Source organism: Suncus etruscus, chromosome 15 (genome assembly GCF_024139225.1).
Source record: "Suncus etruscus isolate mSunEtr1 chromosome 15, mSunEtr1.pri.cur, whole genome shotgun sequence".
Classification (NCBI taxonomy): Eukaryota; Metazoa; Chordata; class Mammalia; order Eulipotyphla; family Soricidae; genus Suncus; species Suncus etruscus.
Window position 1 is genome coordinate 6,587,029 of NC_064862.1, and position 24,173 is coordinate 6,611,201.

General features: G+C 45.1%; 3 protein-coding genes across 3 annotated transcripts in view; 1 reads left to right on the top strand and 2 right to left on the bottom strand.

The window, feature by feature from the left end:
* Window positions 1-24,173, bottom strand: part of CITED2 (Cbp/p300 interacting transactivator with Glu/Asp rich carboxy-terminal domain 2) — a 1,046,546-nt gene that overhangs the window by 26,725 nt on the left and 995,648 nt on the right. The gene's annotated exons all lie outside the window — the stretch shown is intronic.
* On the top strand, window positions 1,505-8,979 carry HEBP2 (heme binding protein 2). Its single transcript, XM_049788031.1, has 4 exons — window positions 1,505-1,610; window positions 2,874-3,009; window positions 3,873-4,053; window positions 8,648-8,979. The coding sequence occupies exons 1-4, from the start codon at window positions 1,530-1,532 to the stop codon at window positions 8,850-8,852; spliced, it is 603 nt and encodes a 200-aa protein (XP_049643988.1). The 5' UTR covers window positions 1,505-1,529; the 3' UTR covers window positions 8,853-8,979.
* NHSL1 (NHS like 1) overlaps window positions 19,316-24,173 on the bottom strand; it is an 80,836-nt gene continuing 75,978 nt past the window's right edge. The window contains exon 8 of the mRNA XM_049787999.1: window positions 19,316-22,445. Within this exon, the coding sequence (XP_049643956.1) occupies window positions 21,707-22,445 (739 nt within the window). The 3' untranslated portion in view covers window positions 19,316-21,706. The remainder of the gene's footprint in view (window positions 22,446-24,173) is intronic.

Sequence of the window (24,173 nt, forward strand, 5' to 3'; positions counted from 1 at the left end):
TGCCCTCCAGCCCAGACAATTACATCTGGTGGATGAGTCAGCAGCCCAAGGACAGCTCAGCGCCCAGGAGAATGCTGGGGCCTTGAGCACCTTCAAGGTATGAGGAGGGGCGCTGGCTTCAGTTGGGGCCTTCATGCAACCTCCCTGTAGAGTTTGCCCTCATTCTGGGTACAATGTGGTAGGGCAGTTTGCCTTGTATGCTACACGGGCTGGGTTGGACTCTCGCACGCACCAACACGTGGTCCTCACAGAGACACCCTCCTTCTCCCCCAGGAATGATCCCTGTAGTCAGAGCCAGGAGGAGCCCTGAGCTTGTCCGGTGTGCATTACCCCTCCCCAGAAGGAAGAAAAAAGAAATGCTTACGGGGACCGTATTGATAGTACAGTGGGTAGAGAACTTGCCTCACAAGCAAGCCACCCAAGCTAAAAAAAAAAAATCATTCCACAAGCCATACACAAAGTGAGACCTGTTCCACTAGCAGGCGGGAGGTATCAGATGCATGCTGGGAACAGTGGTGAGGAAGGTCAACACTGGTGGTGGAATGGCCCTCATTCACGGTCACTATGCCTGAAACATAACTTGTAGTAAACACTTGATTTCGGATAAAATATTTTCGATTAATATCTTTAAACACCTTGATTACAAATATGATATGGTTGGGTTCCAGTCATGTAAAGAACACCCCCCTTCACCGGGGCAACATTCCCATCACCACTGTCCCAAGTCTCCCTCCTCCCCACCCCACCCGCCTGTACTCTAGACGGGCTTTCTACTTTCAATAAAAATATTTTTTAAAAAAGGAGTGGTGGAGGAAGGTCAACACTGGTGGTGGGAATGGCCCTCACTCACTGCCACTGTGTACTTTAAATATAATGGGAAAGATTCGCAATTCCCATTGGTTATATACAAAATAAAGATAGCACGGAGGTAGGGCGTGCCTCGCATGCAGAAGGCCGGTGGTTCAAGTCCCATGTGGCATCCCACAGGGTCCCCTCGAGAGCCTGCCGGGAGCGATTTCTGAGGTAGAGCCAGGAGGAACCCCTGGGCGCAGCCGGGCGGGACCCCAAAACCAAAGCCAGACAAACCAATGCAAATAAATAATCATTCCACCCCCGGGCCGGCCTGGCCGCCTCCCAGGAGCGCGGGCCTCGGGTTGGAAGTCCCCGGACGGGTTCGGCCGGTGGCGTTTCTGGGTCCGCCCAGCCTCCTGGTGCTGCTTCGTCGCAAAACGCACGCCAGGCGGGGGACCCGGGGGTCGCTGCAGAACTCGGGTCCGAGTGGACTCCCTCCTGAGCAGAGGGGACCCGCGACGGAGCGCTGCGGGCGCGCGACCGGTCCCCGTGGGCGGCAGCGCCCTCCCGACCCAGCCCGGCGGGCCGGTCCGTGGAGCGCAGAACCCGCAGCAGGCCGGGGGCGGGGACTCGGTCCGAGCGGGCATCGCGGCCGGCACGTAGCCCAGAGGCCGGCCGGCGTCCCCAGGCCCCTTGCGCACGCCAGCCGGCCCCCACCCCCGGGGTCCCCGCAGCCCATGGCCGAGGTGGTGGAAGCAGAGCCCGGGACGCCCGTGGAGACGCCGGCCTGGAAGGCCCCGGAGGACGCGGCCGCCCAGGTAGGCTGGAGGGTGCGCGGGGCCGGGACTGGGCGCGGACCCCGGCTGCTTTGCGGCTCAGAGAGTGGGTGGTGGTGGGGAGGGCGCAGGGCAGGCAGGCTGGACCCCCCAGCACCCCAGAGGGTCCCCCAGCCCCGCCAGGTGGGGTGACCCCTGGTCCCAGAGCCAGGAGTGAGGCCTGAGTTGGTGGCCGCAAACTTCCTCCGATGCGTGGCAGGAAAATAAAGTTGAAGAAGTAGAACACAAACAAGTCGGGGTGACCGGATCGCACCCCTAGAATCTGCCTCGGCATACCCTTCAGGCGGAGGGGCCATAGCAGCGTCTCTTTCTTTTTCTTTCTTTCTTTCTTTCTTTCTTTCTTTCTTTCTTTCTTTCTTTCTTTCTTTCTTTCTTTCTTTCTTTCTTTCTTTCTTTCTTTCTTTCTTTCTTTCTTTCTTTCTTTCTTTCTTTCTTAATTTCTTTCTTTCTTCTTTCTTTCTTTCCTTTCTTCTTTCTTTCTTTTTTCTTTCTTTCTTTCTTTCTTTCTTTCTTTCTTTCTTTCTTTCTTTCTTTCTTTCTTTCTTTCTTTCTCTCTCTTTCTTCCTTCCTTTTCTTTGTTGTTGTTGTTTGTTTGTTTTTGGTTTTGGGGTCACACCCAGCAGCGCTGAGGGGTCACTCCTGGCTCTACGCTCAGAAATCGCTCCTGGCAGGCTCGGGGGACCTTATGGGATGCCGGGATTCGAACCCCCGTCCTTCTGCGTGCAAGGCAAACTAATGCCCTTGCTATCTCTCCGGCCCGCACAGCGTCTCTTTCTAAAGACAAAAAGCTGACACCGCGGCTCCTTGTCTGTTCTGCCCCCCAGGGTGTGGCCAAGGGCCTGGATGCTCTCAGGGCCCAAAATGGGGTGAAGGGAACCGCCCTGCCTAAGCAGCGGGACAGAACCGCGGTGGGATCCCCAGGCAGGGGTCTCAAACTCAACTCACCTGGGGGCCGCAAGAGGCAAAGTCGGGGTGATCCTTGAGTGCAAAGTCAGTAGTAAGCCTTGAACATTGCTGTGTGTGTGTGTGTGTGTGTGTGTGTGTGTGTGTGTGTGTGTGTGTGTGTGTGTGTGACCCAAACAACTAAAACAAAACGAAACAAAAAAAGTTTCCTCTAGGGCAGGGCCACAAAATGTTGCACAGAGGGCCGCGAGTTTGAGACCCCTGATCCAGAGCAAGTTTGAGACCCCTGACCCAGCGACCTCCCCAGGCCCACACCCCCAGACGCGCTGTGTTGCCTTTCAGCCCGGAAGCTTCGAGATCCGACACTATGGAGCCGCCAAGTGGGTCAGCACCTCGGTGGAGTCCATGGACTGGGACGAGGCCGTCCAGACCGGCTTTCCCAGGCTGCAGGACTACATGCAGGGCCGCAACGAGAAAGGTGAAGGCCGGTCCAACTCCAGGCCTGGGGCCGACTCCCAGGTTTATTCCTTATTCTTGGGGCCTTCACCCCAAGAAATACCCCCGTTTCGACCGAAGACTACAATCTCCCTACTCAGGCCAGCCTCTGCTTTGGTCCGTTTCGTCTGAAGCGACTGAGATGCTTTGCAATTTTTTTTTTCATGGAATGCTTTTGAGTTAATTTGGTGTATGTGAGGGTGAGAGAGCTCAGGCAGCAGGAGTTTAAAACTCTCTGAGTTTAAAAGTAAAAACTGACCTCTCGTGGTCGTTCCTTTCCACCCTCAGACTCCGGAAAGAACAAATGAAACATTGCTACTACAGAAATTAGAACGAGGTTTTTGGATAATGGATTTTGGATACGTAATCTGGGTCTTATTTTATCAAGGTGACAAGTATCTTAAAAGCAAATATTCAGGGGTAGAGAAATACTGCACTAGCCAAGGCACTTGTCCTGCAAGTATCTGGCCTCAGGTTCTAGCTCCAACAGTTCATAGGGTCCCCTGAGCTGCACCCTCCGTGTGAGTGATCCCTGAGTTTCACCAGATAGGGATCAAATACATTCCTCCTGTCCCCAAAGAAAATATTGACATCATCAGCATAAAGTAAATCAGAAACTCAGATAAAAGAATAGGTTCAAAGGCAGGAGAGAGAATTGTGGAGCCTGAGGAAGCCCAGGTTCAACTCCCAACGCTGCATTCCCTGAGCACCACGCTGGGAATAACCCCTGAGCATCATTGAGTATGCCATGCCCTCCTCAAGAAAGAATTGATGCAGTTTGAAGTATACCCGTTGCAAAACTGCTTTCAGGTCTCCTCGGTATCTAACTGTATTTTTATGGCACAGAGATGAAAATCAAGATGACAGCTCCTGTGATGAGCTACGTGGAGCCGGGCTCGGGTCCTTTCAGTGAGTCTACCATTACCATTTCCCTCTACATCCCTTCCGAGCAGCAATCCGATCCACCCAGGCCCTCGGAGTCAGATGTCTTCATTGAAGATAGGGCCGAAATGACGGTGTTTGTACGGTAAGTGGTGGGTAATTTATAGCCCTGCTGACTGCTGGTTTTACTTGCCTGCACTCACATCACTGGTTCACTCCTCTGCAATTTCAGTCGGCTTGTCACCCTTCCTGCCAAGACACTCTCATGCATTTGTGGCGTCTTCCCACTGGCTTAGATTCATGGGATTAAGGGTCTGTTGCAAGATATAATCGATTCATTTAGGGAACAGTTTGCTGTTTTTGCTGCACGAAGAAGACATGATACAGATAATTCCTCCCAAAGCATACAGCAGCCCTTATCTGCTGTCGAGTTGGGCAAGATCAAGAATCCCTTTAGTACACAGTGCATATCGTGGAGCAATAATACAGCGGGTAGAGCACTTGTTTTGCATGTGGCTGACGTGAATTCAAAGCCAGGCAACCCATATAGTCCCCAAAGCACGGCCAGGAGTTAATTCTCAAGTTCAGAGCCTGGAATAACCCCTGAGACTAACAGGTATGGCCCCAAAAGAAATAAAACCGAACCCCAAATTAAAAAAACCTATAGTGCCTTGTACCTTCCTCCAACATCTAAATTAGGAACTGTGACTGTGCTCACAGATTTGTCACTGTTAGATTCCTGATTCCGTGTACTTATTCAGAATCCTGGTAGCTGTTTATCATCATCCTCACTGACCTCTGACAGCTGCCACTGTATCGGACCCTTATTCCCAGAAATCATGTGTAACGCCATTTCTCCGTGTACTTATTCAGAATCCTGGTAGCTGTTTATCATCATCCTCACTGACCTCTGACAGCTGTCACTGTATCGGACCCTTATTCCCAGAAATCATGTGTAACGCCATTTCTTTCTTTGTGGTGGGGAGGGGGTGGCTGGAGTGATAGCACAGTGGTAGGGTATTTGCCTAGCATGCTACTGATCTACGATGGACCTGGATTTTTTTTTTTTTTTTAGTTTTTAGGTCACACCCGGCGGCGCTCAGGGGTTACTCCTGGCTGTCTGCTCAGAAATAGCTCCTGGCAGGCACGGGGGACCATATGGGACACCGGGATTCGAACCAACCACCTTTGGTCCTGGATTGGCTGCTTGCAAGGCAAACGCCGCTGCGCTATCTCTCCGGGCCCTGGACCTGGATTTGATCCCCAGCATCCTATATGGTCTCCCAAGACTGCTGGAAATGATTCCTGAGCACAGAGCCAGGAGTAACCCCTGAGTGCTGCCAGATATGGCCTAAAAACAAACAAACAAAAATGTTGTTTCCTCTTATTTCAGGATAAAGTTTAGATTATTCCTATTGTACACAGTATGTTGTTTTATTTTGCTTTTTGGGCCACACCTAGTGGGGGCTCAGAGCTACTTTTAACTCTGTATACAGGGGTCACCCCTGGTGATATTTGATAGATGAAATGCAGTGCCAGAGATTGAACTAGGGACTAGGGTTGTCTGCATGAAAGAAAAGCACTTTAACTACTTTCTTTCTCTCGCTCTCTATTCTCAGAGTGAATGGGCACTATCTCTCCATTCCCACAGTGCATTTTAAAATACCTTTCAACTTTGTTTCCCCAAAAAGTTATATTCCACTTACCTTCCTGCCCTTCACTGAACAATGCCACAATACTCTATATCTCTTCAACTTTGATCTCAGACAACTTAACTCAGATCTCTCTTGCCAAAATCTAGGCTTTAAAATGGATGATCCTGTCTCAATGGGTTGTGGTGCAGCTCTTAAATTGAGTTAATTTACGTGCAGTTTAAGAACTTGAACATGGTCTCCTTGGTAGTTCTTGTTTGTTTTTTTTTTTCTTCTCTTCCCGAGAGCACACTTTTTCAGTACTTTGATCGAATGTCATCTTACCCATGATGCCTGCCTCAGTTTCTCCAGTGAGTCTGCCATTCTGTCATTCTAATTTTCTAAAAATTATTGATCGATTATCAGTTGTAACTGTCCATATCCTTCAGCTTCTGATAAGGTAGATTGATTGGGAGAGGTTAAGTATATATCTTCGCATTAAATAAGCTGTGGACAGATCATTGTAGAACATTGTATTCAGAGAATAAAAGAGAATTTCTGTTTGTTTGTTTTCTTTTGGGATCATATCCAGTGATGCTCAGGGTTTACTCCTGGCTTTGAATTCAAAGTTCACTCCTGACAGTGCTTAAGATACCATATGAGGTGCCAGGGTTTGAACCCAGATCAGTCACATAGAAGGCAAGTTCCAGGCCCTCTGTAGTAAGGCTCCAGCCATCAACAAAAGAGAATTGTTAGTTAGCAATTTTAAGATTTAAAGATTTGAGATTTTGTTTCAAACAAGTAGAATAGGAAAATAAATTCCCTTCAGGCAGCAAAGTACTAAGAATTGGCTACTTGTTAAGGAAATAAAAAATTTAAGTGACATAGTTCAAAATTATATTGTCAATGTGGTGAAAACTATAGAAGTTTCATCAATTTATCTTTGATGTTTATATATATATGTATGTTTCAATTCCTACACTTAACAAGGATTTCAGAGATACTTCATCCCAGGAATAATTCTGATTTGACAGGGTTGAATAAAACATACATAGTTTTGTATGTTTGACAGTTCATATATTGCCTCAGAAGTGCTAGGACTGATATTTTTCATGGGCACTTTTTTTTTGTTTTGTTTTGTTTTGTTTGGGTCACACCCAGCAGCGCTCAGGGGTTACTCCTGGTTCTATGCTCAGAAATTGCTCCTGGCAGGCTTGGGGGACCATATGGGATGCCAGAATTTGAACCAACGTCCTGCATGCAAGGCAAACGCCTTACCTTCATGCCATCTCTCCGGCCCCTTTCATGGGCACTTTAATCCTATAATTTATGCCAAAAAAGGCATATTAGAAATATTTTTGTTTCCTATTCTCTTATTTTGGAGGTATGCTTGGCTGTGCCTCAGAGCTACTCTGGTTCTGCTCAGGGATCACTCTCAGCAGTGGTTGGGAATCCAAGCAGGGCTGTGGGTTGAACCAGGGACAACCACATACAAGGCCAACACCTTAGCTACTGTACGAACCTGTTTTCTGTTCGGAACCTTCAAAATAACATTAATCACCACTCAGCCAGGTCAGTGTGATATCTCAATATTTTTGGTTTTATACTTTCAAATCTATCTGAAATTTTCATCCTAATTTCTCCCTTTGATTCCTTTGACTGTCTTTGCTTCCTCATTCCATAGAAACTTCCTGACTTGCTCGTCCTCTTTGACCTATTTTCTGTTTTTGCATATACACTAAGTCAGCTATGATCAAGTTACTTTTCTGCTCAGCAGCCTGTGGAATAATTTCAAAAGATCTTAGGTTTTCCCTCTTGTTCAGACTTGACTTTCTCTTTTTATTTTTCTGATTTGATGCCTAAGAATGAAAAGGTTGTTGATTTTTTTTTATTTTCTGTTTCCTTTTTTTAACCCTCCCTCTCCATCCAACAAAATCATTTTCCACTCCAGAGCCAACTTGAAAAGCATCCCCCCACCCCAGTTTAATATTGCCCTTATGTTCCCACAGCCCTTTGATTCTGCCTTTGCTAGAATTCACTTCAGATTGTTTAGAAATAAAGATTCCAAAAGTTTCATATTTTCCATTAGACTATATATTCACAGAGATCAAAACCGTATCTATTTGGCCAGGGAAATAGCCAGAGAACATGCCTTATCTTATAAGGCCCTGAATTCAACCCCCAGCACTTCCAGCCTCCTCCTACCTCTACATATCACCCTAATGGTCTCTGGGCACTGCCACATGTAGTGGACCAGCTCCACCACACCCCAAGAAAACAATCTCATATTAAACTCTTATCAGTAGGCTCTTTGTCCCAAGGAGAAGAAGGACGAGATTATGTTCAGTAGAAACTTGAAAGTCTGGAAAGATCACTAAAGGTGTTCTATGTTTTTCTGTCCAACATTAGCACTAGAAGGATACTGTCTGCAATTCTAGCCACACTGCTGGCTTCCTGAGTTGGCATCCTTCTAGCAAGATTCCCTCCAAGTGACTGGCATGCATGCTAAAACTGCAGGAGCATGAAATGGTGCAGTTCCAAATCTGCCTGCTAGCAGATCCAGTGCCTTGTCCAGGGTCCCCAGGGGCCCCAAATGAAGGGAGGCCACAGTGGAACTGAGAACTCTGGGAGGTGAAAAGTGAGTTCGGCAGCTGAGTGAGAGAGGAGGGGGGAGAGAGTGAAGAGAGTGAAAGAGAGAGGAGAGAAGAGAGGAGAGAGGAGAGAAGAGAGGAGAGAGGAGAGAGGAGAGAGAGGAGAGAGAGAGAGAAAGAGAGAGAGAGAGAGAGAGAGAGAGAGAGAGACTCTTTGAAGTGACATGTGATGCAACATTCAAGCAGCCGCTCCTACTTTTAAATTTTTTTGGCTGACATTGCATCATATTTAAACTCACTCATGCGGGGCCTGAAGAGAGTCCTGGAATCAAGGCACTTTCAGTGCCTGCAGCTGATCCAATTCCATCCCTGACACACCTGGGCCTCTGATCACCACCAGGAGAGATCCTAGGGCACAGGTTAGGAGTAGTTCCTGAATACTCTCTCATGTGCCCCCCTCCAACCAAAACAAACAAATAACTGAAATGACTCAAGCTTACTTCCTTTCTCCTTTTAGGTCTTTTGATGGATTCTCTAGTGCCCAAAAGAATCAAGAACAACTTCTAACTTTAGCAAGCATTCTGAGGGAAGAAGGAAAAGTTTTCGATGAAAAGGTTTACTACACAGCAGGCTACAACAGTCCTTTCAAATTGCTTAATAGAAATAATGAAGTGTGGTTGATTCAGAAAAATGAACCCTCTACTTTGCAGGCAAATGAATGAGAAATGAAGGAAGTTCTGTCCCAGAAATTGAGCTTAATAGAGACATCAACCTACCTAGAAGTAAAGCCTGTGTCAGTCCCTCTACCTGAAAGTACTGCTATGAATTAAGCTTGTTTCCAATGTGCCTTTTTTTAACACTTGAAGCTTGTACAGAGACCAGGATTAATTTCCTAGAAATGTGCAAGTTCATATGATGGTGGTCTTTTTATTTTTCCAAGCTCCAGAGAAATGTTTCTTCATGGTATGATAGTCACATTGCCCAGTTTTACTTGAATTTTGTGACCATTGAAGATTATTCTCTTCTGATATTATCAGTGAGAATGTAGAAGATTTATCAGGCCCAGAGAGCTCACGGACTTGGACACACACAAAAATGTTCTTTTCTGTTGTTACATTTTTTCCCTTGAGATCTCAATTTTGATCACCCATTTCTCATCCCACCCAAGAAAACTTAGTCCATAGAAATATTGCTAATAATTGTGACAATACATATATGAAGCTGAGAACTTCCTATATTATTTTGCTGCTCAATAAAGGCATTTTTCCCTCAAAAGAAATATCTATGAATATATTGTTTTAAGACTCATTTGTATTTTGGGCTAGATAGTACAAAGGCTACTTTGTACTTACTTTACTTTGCGCTTACTTTACACAAGGTAGGCCATGGTCTCTTTCTAGCACCGTGGCAGGCATAATTCCAGAGTACAAACCCTGGAGTAAACTCTGAGCACTGCAGAGTGTCACCCAAAAGCCAAAAAGCTAATAAAATTCACTGGAATTTTGAGAGTATTTCTATATAAAAAGAGTTATTCAAAGATAGTTTCCTCAAAGTCAAGGCAGTCATGATCCTGGTTCAATTAAATTCAGAAAAATGCAAGGCAAGTGCCCTGCCACTGAGCTACATCCCTGAGCAGTTTGTTGGTTGTTTGCTTTGGGAGCCACATCCAGTAGTGCTCAGAATATTCCTGGAGCAGTGCTCGGGGTTGCTCTTACCATGCTCAGGGGACCAGACAGTACCAGACAGTATCAAGTCTGGTCTCCTGCATACAGAACATGCACTAGCCCATTGAGCCATTTCCCAGCCTGGTTGTATGTAGGTTGTTCCTTGGTTTTGTTTGTTTGTTTTGGGGCCACACCTAGTGGCACTCAGGGGTTACTCCTAGCTTTGCATTTGGGAGTCAATCCTGACGGTGCTCAGGGGACAATATGGGAAACAGTGGATTGATCCCAGGTGGCTGTATGCAAGGCAAACATCCTACCCATTGTACTATTGCTCTTGCCTCTGATTGTGTTTTTCAATTTATTTTTTCATTTGAGGTCATACCTAGCAGTTCTCAGGGTTAATTCTTGACTCTGCTCAGGAGTGACACCTGTCAGTCCTCAGGGGATCATATGTAATGCCAGAAAACAAAGAGGTCAGTCACATGCAAATCAATTGTCTTAATTCGGGGCCGGTGAGGTGGTGCTAGAGGTAAGGTGTCTGCCTTGCAAGCACTAGCCAAGGAAGGACCGAGGTTCGATCCCCTGGTATCCCATATGGTCCCCCCAAGCCAGGAGTAATTTCTGAGCGTTTAGCCAGGAGTAACCCCTGAGCATCAAATGGGTGTGGCCGAAAAAACAAAAAAACAAAACAAAACAATTGTCTTAATTCCTGCACTATCCATGGCCCCTGATTATGTGAGTTCTTTTGAGGGGAGGAGGAAAGGCCACATCCAGCTATGCTCAAGGATCCATATGTGGTGCTAGGGAACAAATCAGGAAAATCTGAATGCAGAGCAAGCACCTTAACTTCCATATAGTATGTATTATCTCTCTGGCCTTGACCCGAGCCTGCCCTGTGATTTTTAATTATTACCCATATCCCCCACCATCACCCCCCGGGCTGCTAGAGTAGGTGGTCCCCTCTTTGTCTAGCTTACTATTAGTGATCATATATCTGTTTGGTCCTGGTATCCTCCCTTGTTTCCCCCTCTATTTGAGAGGTGGAGCTCGATAATTCGAGCTCTGTGGTTTTGTTTGAAGGAAAGAAAAGCAATAGAATGGAGTGAAAAATAAGAAAAATTAAAAAACTAAAAAAAAATCAAATAAGCTGAAAATGGGTGGAGTCCTTCTAGAGTTTGAGCGAGAACATGAAAAAGGTAATTGAAACACCACATCAATACAGAAAGAAATATCAAATTAAATATCCAGTGAGCACTACAGCAATAAAGACAAGCAATACACAATAGTCTTGGTTCTGAAATCAAACCATGCCAGAGTGCGAAAAGAAAGAGAAAAATAAAATAAAATAAAATAAAATTGGAGACATCAACTTCAATATCTACACCAAAATAAAGACATCAATAAAAATCAATCAATAAATATATATATGGGAAAATGATTATTTTGTGCTTTTTTTCCCCCTGCATAGGCACAGTAACTATTGGGGATATTATAGAGGGAATTCCCTTGCCTAGGAGATATAGGGTTTCTCCACCCCTGAACTATACTGTCAAGGGATTAACTATAGACTCCTTGCATGATCATTTACTCTCCCCTCAGTGCTTTTGTGGTGTATGGAAAACTTCTGCTTTGTCATGGATGATAAAATCGGACCTCTGTATCTAGAGATCTTGGTGGCTGTACAGCTCAAGAAATGGAGCTTATGATGATGTCTTTCTTTGTGGTTCTAGCAGTTCTGCTTCTTCAGTGTCATTTTAATCCATCTTCTGTAGTTGGTGGTCTTGGTCATTATGTTGCTCTTAGGATGGAGCCTGGGATACAGTCTTTCATTATGCTTTCCAAAAGACCCGTTCAGTTGCAACTGTCTCAGACCTCTGGAATTGGAGATCTTGTTTGTTGAACAGATCGTAGACCAAAAGCTAGGCTAGTGCTTTTTGTTGTTGTTGTTGTTGTTGTTCCTGGGATGCATACTGTCGAGTCCTGGTTGTAACAACCAGTCATCTATATATAGCGATCTTGGCTTTTGCACAGATCAAAGGGTGACATATCTTCTGATTTTGTCTTATCATTGGCTGGTGAGGAAGGACAACTTGCTCTTGGATCAAGTTGTTCCCATTTCCTTGTTGTCAGGTTATCAATTTAGAACTGGCGCATGTTGGTGTCAGAGCAGCATTATGGATGACCTGGAGGGGATTTGGTTCCTGGAGCTGTTGTGGAGAACTCTGTCATTTCTAGGTCTGGGATCCAGGAGTCAGGGCTGGACGGTCAGGGCCTAATTCCCTGAGGTCTAAGTTGGTTCCACATGACATACGTTCAGGGTGGGAGATGCCCCTGTGTTGTAAAAAAGTATAAGTTCTTATCCCTAGTAGATAAGAGCTTGTTTTTACACGTAAAATTTCCCCTTTTTAAAATATGTCTTTGCAGGAAGAAGTGGTGCTACATTATATTGCTGGTGGATTTGGGGGTGGAGAGACAAGAAAACAGACACACGACAAAAACTAAAAATATATATGCTCACATATATCTAAAGAAAACGTGTTTTTTTTTTTTAAATTAAATAAAAGTGGGGCCAGGAGAGATAGCATGGAGGCAATGTGTCTGTCCTTCCTGCAGAAGGACAGTGGTTCAAATCCCGGTATCCCACGTGGTCCCCCTTGTCCACCAGGGGCGACCTCTGAGCATAGAGCCAGGAGCACCCTCAGAGTGGCGCCAGGTGTGATCCGAAAAAAAACAAAAACAAATCAAATAAAAAAAAAAAACAAAATTAAAACCAAACAAAGAAAAAGAAAAACAAAACGAGCAAGAAGGAAGGAAAAAAAAACAAAGAAAAAGGGAGAAAGTGATACAGGAGATTACATTTGGGGAAAAACAGGATAAGAGGTAGTGTTATATAGGTCTATACTTATGATGAAAGTATAGGCTTCCCTATTGTCTTTTGAGATTTCCTTGTGGGGTGTGGGCTCCAGGCAGGGAGGTCTTGGGTAGAATTCTTGCAGTGGGAGTCTTTTTGGATCTAGGTCCGGTATCAAGCCACAGTCCACATTAGGGAGAGGTGATTAGGAGAGCCACACTGCATGAGTCAGTCAGAGCGTTGGTTGTATTTTCTTGCCGGGAACGAGGTGTGAATTTGAGTGGGAGTCTCTTCACTTGGGTACTGGGTACTGGATTGTTGGGGTAGGAGGTCGGTCTTGATGCCTAATGGATTAAGAACTGAAGGTGAAGAGTTATAATGTGGTGGGGATATCAGGGATGGGATTGTGGGGTGAAGGGATAGTCAGATTTCTGAAGGGGGGAGAGGGAATAGTACATGGGGGGTTATATAGGGTATAGGTATGGGTTGTTTGTGGTTTAGGTTTGTCTCTTAAGGAGGATTCCTATCTCTGTGTGCTCCTGCCCACATATAAACATATAGAAGTTAGCTTAGGTATATATTAATGTAGAGAGGTGGGGAGGGCAAGAGATACACTGAGTACAGAAAGATAGATAAGTAAAGTACTTGTAAGGAAAAGAAACTAATAGATCAACTTTTGGATATGTATAGGTTTCGTGTCTCGAGTACTAACCATTGTGTTAGTGAGGTCTATCTATATAGGTGTTTACCCTTTGCAGTATTGTCCGCAGCACCCTATATGTCAGCTTTCCTTTCCTATAGAGGAGGTAACCGTTGTGGTTTTTGTTTGACATGGACTGAATTGATGATAATGAGGAGGAGAACGTAGAAGAGGGAGACATTAAGAGAGAAAAGGAAAAACAAAACAAAATAAACCAATAATCAAACAACAATGACAAAAATATGAAGTAATGAGAAGGGAGGGTAACAGAGCAAGGGCATCTTAGTTTGCTTGAACGTGTTCAATGTTTAGGCCCTGTAGTATAAATCTGTAGGTCACGGTTGTTGCTTCGGTGGTCTGGCTGGCCATGTGCTTCAGGTCCTAAAAGAAGGCACAATCTAGAGATAAAAGGTATGTTAAAGAGTTTTAACCAGTCATTTTCATGATGCAAGCTGAGTATGGTGTCTTGTGTGATTGAGCACTGAGGTACCACTGTAGGATGTTCACCCTTTGTATCCAGGAACCCCTGTTCTCTCTACCCTGCTGTTTCTGCTGTTGCTAGTTTCTTTATGATATAATGTGTAGTCAGGCTTTGTGTTGTTTCTTTTCCCTTTGTTTTGGGCTCTACTCCCCAGTATACGGTGATTATTACAGTGTTTGAGGTTTCTATCCTGTTACACCCTGTTATTTGATTGTGGGGTATTGGTTGTATATCTGGTGTATATTCTAGGTACTTCAGAATAGTGCTATCATTCTGTGTTTATCTTTCATATTCTAGCTTACTTTGTTTAACATAATATTTTCTAGGTCCATCCATGTTGCTGCAAAGTCTATGACTGTATCATTTCTAACCACCATGTAGTATTCCATTGTGTATAGATACCACATCTTGATGATCCACTCATCTGTTGTTGGACATCGAGGTTGGTTCCAAGACTTGGCTATTATACTGAGTGCTGCGATAAATAGTGGGCTGCACACATACTTTGGGATGAATATCCTTCCAGATTGGGGGTAGATACCTAGGAGAGCAATTGCTGGATCAAATGGCAGCTCAATTCCTTGAGCACTCTCCAGACTGTTTCCCATAGTTGGACTAGGGGGCATTTCCACCAGCATTTCTGGTACATCTTACTTTACTCAAAGAACAGTGATGTCTTTTCTGAGATTTGGAAACACCAGCCCAGGGGTCTATTCAAAGCCACCTTCCGGTAATTACCAGTTATCCAGCTGTGCAGTGTGTAGTTAACTGACAGCTCCAGCTGTTACTTTCTTTGAAGTCCACAGCAAAGTCTACAGCAGGTGTGAAGAACACACTCTTCTCAGGAACAACCTAGCCTATGACTAAGTGAAGCACTGGGAACTGGTATTGTATTTGTTTTTCCGGTGCCCTCCAGTCAAAGTCTGAGCATGGTGAGGGTACCAGGGCATAGCTAGTTTTGCCTGTCTTGGGGGGCATCCTAATAAACATCTTTGTCCTGGAGTTTCTGGTGAGGAGACAGTAGCTCCATCAGCTTCATTGTGTCCTGTCAACTTTGGAGTCCAAACCTGATTCCCCCTCCACCTTTTTTAACTTTTGGAGGAGTCACTTCCCAGACATCTGTTTGTGCTCCAAATTCCAAATCAGCATCAAACTAGTAGACTTGACTGACCTCAAGATGGCAACATTTTGGAATTACAGTCTTTTGGAACTGCGTCCTTCATTAGCTGGGCTTGTCTCTTATGGACAGGAGTGTAAAGAGAGCTCCTAAAACCAGGGTTCATATTTAGACAGGAATTGCATCCTGATGGTGCCAATGAAATTGCAATGGGGGGTGGTGGTGATAAGACCTTTACTGTTTCCAGCATAGGTCCATGATATCTGTTATCTCCATGTCCATCAAGGTCCTGGAGAAGTTGACGTGTATGTTTATGGGGATGAGGACCCACAAGATGTAAGGACTATGACAACAAGCATAGAAATGCTATCAGATTCCCTTTGAAGGAATTTTCTCTTTGAAAGCATAGCCTTTCAACTGTGAGGTCTATAGTTAACTGTTAGTAAAAGTGCCCAAATGTTGACATTGTTGAGAAACTCTTAATCTAAAATTTCCCTTAGCTTTTCAGCTGAGGACACGCTATTCTCTGAGCTGGAGAGTTGATACCCAAAGATTTCACTAAGCTGCAGAAGATGAGTGATGCTTTTCTCAGTAGCCTCTGTTTACCAAGCTGGCAATAGTGACTCTAAATGATGGGAGGAGTGCTAGTACAGCAGGTAGGGGCACTTGCCTTGCTCACAGCTGACCCAGGTTCAATTACTAGCTTTCCACATGGCTCCATAAACCTGCAGGAGAAATCCCCGAGCTAGAATTTCAAGAGTATTTTATATTTTACATATAAATATTTAATGTTATGGGATTAGGAACAGTCAGAGGGAAGCCTATTCTATCTTGCAAAGAAGGCTAAGAATAATACCAGGTAGTACTACTCTGTCTCAAAATGTTTCATTACTCCACAAAACTACAAACCCAAATTTGAATTTTTTTTGGTTTTTGTTTTTGAGTCACACCAGGCTGTGCTCAGGGGTTACTTCTTGCTCTGCACTCGGAAATCACCCCTGGCAGGCTCGGAGGACCAAATGGGATGCTGGAAATCCAACCACTGTCTGTCCTGGTTAGCAGCGTGCAAGGCAAACACCGTGCTGCTCTGCTATTTCTCCGGCCCCTCAAATTTGAATTCTTTGGGATGCCCTCTAGGTTTTTATATTCTGGCCATGGAACACAGGTCAGTCCCTTGTCCCTTGTGCTCATCAAGAGCCTATACTAGTTGTCTATACTGTCTATTCTGTCTAGATTAGCTGCATGGCTTCCTATTAGCCCCGGGCCTCTGTGCCTTGCTCATGTCATCCCTTCCTTGGAGCAGCCACTGCCGATTTTCCCCTGCTTGGAGAGATCCTGCACATCCATCATGTCTCTGTTCATCTCACAGCCCATCCCTCTCCATCTACCTAGCCAAATGAGTACCTATCCCAGGCAAGAGAGAGTGCAATGGCTTCTGAGTTTTCCTGTTGGAAGAATTCCAGCTTTCTTGGTTGCAGGAATGTTTCTGACCTCCTGGCCACTCTGAGAAGGGCCAGGAGGGAAGCTATAGTCCTGGAAGCTCCCCAATCACACTGGTACCATTGTGCCTGATGACACTTCTGACTGTAGGGGCACCGTGGGAGGCAGTGCTGTGGTTGATTTACACCTGTGGGCTTAAGAACATGCACCAGGGGGTCCCAGTAGGAGATTCCAGATAGCCTTTGTAGCTAGTCTGATACTGGTTTGGTAGAAGAATTTATCTTGTTCTTTAGATTAGAACTAAGTTTCTTCATTACTCTTCACCTACATGTTTCCATCTTAAGCAACACTCACACTTGCTTAATCCTTGATAAAGGGTTTTTATTGTTGCAGCCATTTATTCATTGCTAAGCAAATTGCTGTCAACCTGGTATTATAAATAAAGGCCAGTCAGGGCAGAAAGGAGGAGATTGCATCTGATCATTGAAAGACATTTGATGAGGAGCCAGAGAGATAGCATGTAGGTAAGGCGTTTGCCTTTCATGCAGAAGTCGATGGTGGTTTGAATCCCAGCATCCCATGTGGTCCCCTGAGCCTGCCAGGAGCGATTTCTGAGCATAGAGCCAGGAGTAACCCCTGAAACAAGATATATGATGAGGACCAGAGAGAATTTCATTCACCCTGGGTTCAACTCTCAGCACTACATATGGTCCCTGGAACCACCAGGAGTAATCACTAAGAACAGAGCTAAGAGTGAGCCCTGAGCAGTGCCAGGTGTGGCCCCCCAAACAAGTTTGGAGTTTGGTTTCTCAAAGTTCCTAAAACCAATTCTCAGCTGAATCTGTGGGACCAGTCTATGGGTTGAACTTTAGGGTATTCTTGAAGTGGAGGCAGGCCAAGCGTCCCCCTGCCCCACCACTTCTGAGAAAACTCAGCAGCCCCACTCACAACCTCCACTATCCTGGCAGAAAAGCAGACCAGCTCTACTGCTAAGCCCAAAAAGAAAATTATGACCTTTGACTCTTCCCAAGTAGAGTGGTCCAAGCTGACAACTCTGGGGCCTTCTCAGAATGGAGGCAGGCAGATTTCCCCTTTCTGCCCAAAGCCACAGCAGCCCACAGCCACATCCTCCCATAGAAACAGCCCAGCTCTACAAATTAAACTGCCAAGCTACCAAATGTGTGCCAGATTTATAGATCCTAGACTGCAAGACCACAAGACACCTCAGAATATCATAGTAGTGTCAGCTCAGCAAATCTGATGTGAAAGTTCATCTACCAAGCTCCTTGAGATCAGCACAGCCCAGGAAATCCTTAGACACTGACTTCAGTCACACGATTGAAAGACAACAATTATTACAAATTGACCCTTTTTGATGTAAATTTTGATTATTTCATTTTCCTTTGTGTTGTAGCAAACAAGATATAATAAATGTGCTTGTATCTGCAAGAGGACAGGCTCTAGGGAGAGGGACAGGAAACTGGTGCTGGGATTTGTGTTGGAATAGTTATTGCCTGAAACAACTATATTATGAACAACTTGGTAAATCATGGTGTTTATAATTAAAAACAAAACAGTACATAAAGCAAGCAGCAACCAATTCCCTGTGTACTAAAGAAAGACACTATACATGAGCTACATGCTCACCTATGCTACCCCAACCCTTGAGAAGCAGGTTCTTTGGGAGGGCGCACATCCACAGGTGTTAAGGGTTTACTCCTTATAGTATAGGTTCGTGGATCACTCTTAGCAGTGCTCAGAGGATCATGTGCAGTACCAGGGATCAAATCCGGTTCAGCTTTGTGAAAGGCAAGTATCTAATCCCTGTATATTTCTCCAGCCCTGAGAAACACCACTTTCTGCCAATATTCTGCAGAAACAGGAAGAAATCATACTACCTTTGAGGCTCCTTTTGATAGACTAAACAAATGGTCATTTTTTTTTTCCCTCCCAACTTTATCTTTGAGGGGTTTGGCACTATACCTGTCCATGTTCAGGGGCTATTCTTGGTTCTGTGTTCCAGACTGATCCCTGGCACTGCTCAAAGCAGTAGGTAGTGCTGGGGTTTGAACTGGAGGATACAGACTATTTTTTCTTCAGTCCTCTCTCTAATTTTTAATTTTATTGGGGGGGGTTATTTAAGCCCTAGGTTTCAATCTTCACACTAAAAACTTGGTATTTGGAGAGGGCCATCAAGACCACCTGGGTGATTTTTAAATACCTATAGAGTTTGCAACTAGAGTAGTACAGTGGTACCCTGTACCAGCTTGTTGTGTATGTAAACATTTTTATGGGATTATGATGTTACTGACCCTACCCTGATCAGTGATTGTGCTCTACCCTAGGGTGTGACCTGGCATTCTGCTCCCACCCTAGGGTGGTACCTGATTCTACTCCCACCATTGGGTGGTATGGGCTGATTTGCAACACCAGCCGACTCAGGTTCAATACCTAGCACCAAGTGTCATAAAGTCCTCTAAGCTCCATCCATCAGGAGTAATCTCTGAGCCCAATGCCAGGAATAAGCCTTTTGTTGCCAGGTCCCCCACAACCCCTGCCAAAACCCCAAAATAATATATAAGTCTGCTTTTGGGAGCCAGTTTCTAGTGAGGAATAAATAAGCAAAGTTAATTTTAGGATGCCACGAGCCTAACCCTTGCTATGAAAAGTTCACCAGAAGCCATCTTGTAAACTAGCAGAGTTTTATTCTGAAGTCTTAGGACTTTGCTCAAAGCTATTTTTCCTTAGGTTCTTTCATGTAGCACCATCCAGAGTCTGCAATGTTCTAGCTTCTCTGTTAGATCTCCACCACCCACAGACACCTTCTGGTCTTCACTGCTGTTCTGCTGGTATCCATTAAAGCCCCCAACTGATCTCTATGAGAAGACTTGGCTTCTTATCCAAAAATGCGTGTACAAAAAAAAAATCAAAATAAGGTTCAGGTATTTACTTTATAACTGTTTTTATTCAAAGCAAATTTAAAAACCATATTTTTTCCTGTAAAAAGGGGAATTTAAAAAATAGTTATAGAATTAGTCTTGAGATGTTGCTTATCTTCCCTTCAACACAAGTGATTTATATATTAAAGTTTTCTGAGCTCCACATACATTCTAATCTCCTTTAGGTAGGCATGATAGGATTTCCCATCCAAAAGTTAACAACACTTCTCTAGAATTTAGAATATTCTTGTGCCCAGTGTAGACAGTTGCTCCATATTATATAATGTCCTTTTGCCTTTGACCAAATATCAGGTTTTGATTCTGGTCGTGTGAAAAGAAGTCCTTTGTTTTCTTCAGAGGAGGGAAGGAAACTTAATTCATCAGGATTATTTTGTCTTAAAGGCATGTCAAAAGGGGGGGATCTATGTATATAACCATGCCTCATTGTTTGGAATATGCTCTGAGAAATATATTAGGCAATTTCACTATTAAGTGAACAAAAATTCAGTATGGACTTATTCAGACCTCATAGTGCCACCTACCCATACCTGGGTTATCACAGAAATGGTACATCACTGTCTGAAGCATCAGTACATGGCACATGCCTACATCAAATTAGATGATCTGTCCTGTACAGTTCAACTTTCAGATGTTTCCATGCCCAAAAAAATTGATAATGGGCAATTGCACTGCATTTAAGCCAAGAATCTTGGGACTGTCACCTTAAATTCTTCTAATGAAGAATTTCATTAATAAGATGCTAGTTTTATTGAACCAACATATAAAGGAGTTCAAGTTACATGGCAGTTGGGAAGAGTGGGGAATTGATCAGAAAACTATGACATTAAAATAAATACACATTTCCACGCTTTGTATCTAAAATTGTTAATGTCCTAACTGGAGAAGATTAGAAATTAATTAGCCAATCCCACTGTATATTAAAAATATGTATAAAACACACAAACAAAATGATGCAAAAAGTCTTTTTAATCTAAAAACTCATTTTCCAGGGCCAATTAATCACTGAGCCCTGCCAATTTTTTTTTATCAGTTTATTTGACTAACAAGAGTTATTCAGCATTTTTCTTCCAAGTGAGATAATATTGATTTTGATAAACCTTACTAAGTAGAGGACACAGGCAGTTCGAGGAAAAATAGCTATCGCTTTTTCTTTGGTGTAACCAAAAAAGATATCCAAAAGTCAGCAAAGGTTGACATTTCAAGTGGTAAGAAATTGCCAAATGGAAGTTTAAACTCTGGTTAAAAAAAGACAGGAAAAAAGAAAGGAAAGGAAAAGCGCCACCCAGAGTTCTGTAGTGCAAGTCTTCCCGTTTAATTCTGAAAATAACTTTTATCTAATAAAGAAACCAATTCCAGCAGTAGATCACTAACTCTTCTCCCCTTCTTTGCACTGCGTATGTGTGTGTGCGCGTGTACACCATCATTTCAGCTCTTCAGGGAAGAAATTCATTCACAAATCATCGCACATTTCTAAAAACCAGCTGATTGTTTGTCTGTGGCATGCCACCTCCACGGTTTTTGTCCCAGGGTTTTTTTTTTTTTTTTTTTTTTTTTACAAAAAAGAAACAGTCTCTTCCCCCCAGAAAAAAGTACCTGAACCAATTAGTTACTTAGCCCTTTCCCCAGGTTGTAGGTTAACCATGACATGGCTTACCTTGAAAGCACATCTATGCGTTGCCCCTGTGTTCAGAGCGGACACAACCAGCCAACCGACCAGCTCTGCTTAGAAGCACTGGCCCTCCTCCCTTTCCTAGAAATGCTCCACTTTCCATGAACAGAAACAATTATCACCCAGTCCCAATGGTTCCTTTGATCTCACTAGCTTAACTTCATCTTTCTTCTATCTTTATACAGAGAGTATGTGTGTTGTGTGTTTTTAACACTAAGAAGCAATGTGTTTTTTAACACCAAGACACATTGAAGAGACATACACCCTACACTTGCCCCATACACATAGAACCCCCTCACTCTACACTCACTCTACTGTCTCTCTCACTCTTCTCTCTCTCTCTCTCTCTCTCTCTCTCTCTCTCTCTCTCTCTCTCTCTCTCACACACACACACACACACTAACATTTAACGAAAGAAAAATGACCAAAAAAAAAATTCTTCCCCAGGAAGCACTTTCAGAAGTTAAGCTTCTACTTATTTGCTTTCAAATCACAGGGCCAAGGCCAAGTGAGTGCTAAATGTCTCTCTTCCGCTCTGCACCCTGAGCAAGACTGCCCTGGGCACACAGCACAACCACTGGAGGTGGGTGGCTGGGGAAACCAAGGGCAAAGCCAGAAGACTACCCTCACACAGCCGTACGTTGCTCGCCTCCCCCAGATAAGCTGGGGGGTGGGTGTGCTCTGGTTCTTGCCCCTAACTCTCTTCCCACTGAGGTCCCCTGCCCTGTTCAGCTGGATCCCTGCCCTTCGCACCCAAAGCCCCATCCGTAGGGGCAGCGGGCTGTGCCCGCAGCGAGGCACCGGGTTCCCCATCACCAAGTAGGCTCCCCTCGAGCGAGTGAACCCTTTCCAGTCCATCCAGGGAGCATCCTCTCGCAGGGCCCAGGGCTTGGAGCGCTCTGCTGTCCCCGGGTTCGGGGGCCTCGCCCTCGCCTTCGGAGATGACCGTCATGGGGCTACTCTGGAGGCGATGCCGCATGCTGTACCTGCTGCTGGCGGCCGAGGGGGGTGTCCTGCTGCGGCCATACCGGGGCCCAGAAAAGGACAGGCTCCTAGGCATGAGCCCCTCGTTCTTGGCCCACTCCTCCTGGGCCCTCCGGTTCTTGCTGGGGGAGCAGCTGGACGGGCTCTCGGGGGCGGCGTCTGTCGAAGGCTCGGACCTGGACCTCTGGAACCTGGGGTCCGTGTTCTTGAGCATCTCGGCCGCCGACATGCGGGCACTGGTGTCCCCTCGACTCCCCTTTTTCAGCAGCAGCGCCTTGAAGTTGTCGCTGCTGGTGCTGCTCTTGCGGATGCTCCTCTGGATGGACCCCACTTGCTTCGGGGAGGCCAGGCTGGGGGCGCTGCCCGTGGGGGTCACGGGCGGGGAGGGCGAGTGGTTTCGGGTGTGATCATCATCGGAATCTTTGCGGCCTAGGACTTTCCGCTTGGACCTGTGAGGGAAGGACAGGAGGCGAGTTAGATATCCAACTGGGCAGCCCCAACGCGTCTCTAATTCTGGCTCTTTTTGGGAGGTGTTTTCAACACGTTCATTTTTACTATGGAAATTTCCAAAGACTTGGCAAAAGGTAAAGATCCAAACAGCAAAAACACAATGGTTTGTGTCTGACCACTTGTACCATTGGCTACAATGATGATTAACTTGTGGGTCCTCCAGGCCTCCCCTGCTTCAGTGGGTTACCTGAAACAACTCTGACTCCACACTAACTTAACTTTGGATAGGATCGTTTCCAAAAGGTTTAATCATTGATGTACTTACTTCTGCCAGGGTGCAGGGCCTCAGGCATGAAGTCAGTGTTCTACCACTAAGTCACATCCTGGGTATGTGTGTGTCCCCAAATGGATATTTTTTTCACAGAACTCTCCAAGGGCTAATCCATCCTTCCTTCCTTTCCTTCCTTCCTTCCTTCCTTCCTTCCTTCCTTCCTTCCTTCCTTCCTTCCTTCCTTCCTTCCTTCCTTCCTTCCTTCCTTCCTTCCTTCCTTCCTTCCTTCCTTCCTTCCTTCCTTCCTTCCTTCCTTCCTTCCTTCCTTCCTTCCTTCCTTCCTTCCTCCCTCCCTCCCTTTCCTTCCTTCCTTCCTTCCTTCCTTCCTTCCTTCCTTCCTTCCTTCCTTCCTTCCTTCCTTCCTTCCTCCCTCCCCCCCTCCCCCCTCCCTCCCCTCCCTCCCTCCCTTCCTCTTTTTCTTTTTTTCTCTCTCTTTTTTTGGCTTTTGTTTTTGGACCAAACCCAGCTGTGCTCTGTGCTTGGGGATCACTTCTGCCAGGACTCAGTGGACCCATATGCAGTGCAAGATCGGTTGCGTTCAAGGCAAACACCTTCCCTGGGGAATTATGTCTCTGACTCCAACTCTACCGCTTTTTTTTAGCTATGGCTTGCCTTCAAAGTGGACTACCAGGAGCCAGAGTGATATAGCACAGCAGTAGGGCATTTACCTTGCACATAGACTACCAAAGACTGACCCAGATTCAATCCCTGGCATCCCATATGGTCCCCTGAGCTTTCCAGGAGCAATTTCTGAGCACAGAACAAGGAGTAACCCAAGTCACTGAGTGTGCCCCCCCCCAAAAAAAAAAAAACCAAAAAAGAAAACAAACAAAACCTTACAAAAACAAACAAAAAAAACCCCAAAAACCAGAGAAGCCCACTTCCAGAATATTCTTGCCACTAAAACACAACCCCTAACTGTAGTTGTAAGCCTACAACTTTGCATTGCCCTGCTACAAGATTTAGACATGGCATTCCTCTTCCTTGATCTCACTGAATCAGAGATAAGTTTTCTGGAAATCCAGATTTCCAAAAACAAGATCGACCCATCTATATCAGATGTAATTCCTGACTAACTTCAGAAAATAGGAACTAACTAATGAAGAAAGTATGAGAGACGTGGGTTGTGAGATAGTTGCAAGGACCTTTGGGGGAAAGTTAGATGTTTCCTGAAGGTATTGCCGGACCTCAGTGTCTCAGAAGGTTTCAATGGGTTCTCTCTGGTGAGTGAACCAGAGGTAACAAAAGAACTGCAGGGATCATAACAGCTATCTCTGTGAGAGAACAATCAGTAAGTGCAGGGGGAGTGCTGTAAGGAAATGTCATACATTTAAAGCTAGAGACATGGGGGCTGGAAAGACAGTACAATTATTAAGGCCCTTACCCTGCCTATGGC

Bases quoted from the DNA above. Each gene is read 5' to 3' on its own strand.
- HEBP2 (XM_049788031.1), top strand. From the start codon at position 1,530: ATGGCCGAGGTGGTGGAAGCAGAGCCCGGGACGCCCGTGGAGACGCCG. The intron at 1,611-2,873 runs GTAGGCTGGAGG...GTTGCCTTTCAG, and splicing joins CGGAGGACGCGGCCGCCCAG to CCCGGAAGCTTCGAGATCCG. The intron at 4,054-8,647 runs GTAAGTGGTGGG...TTCTCCTTTTAG, and splicing joins GAAATGACGGTGTTTGTACG to GTCTTTTGATGGATTCTCTA.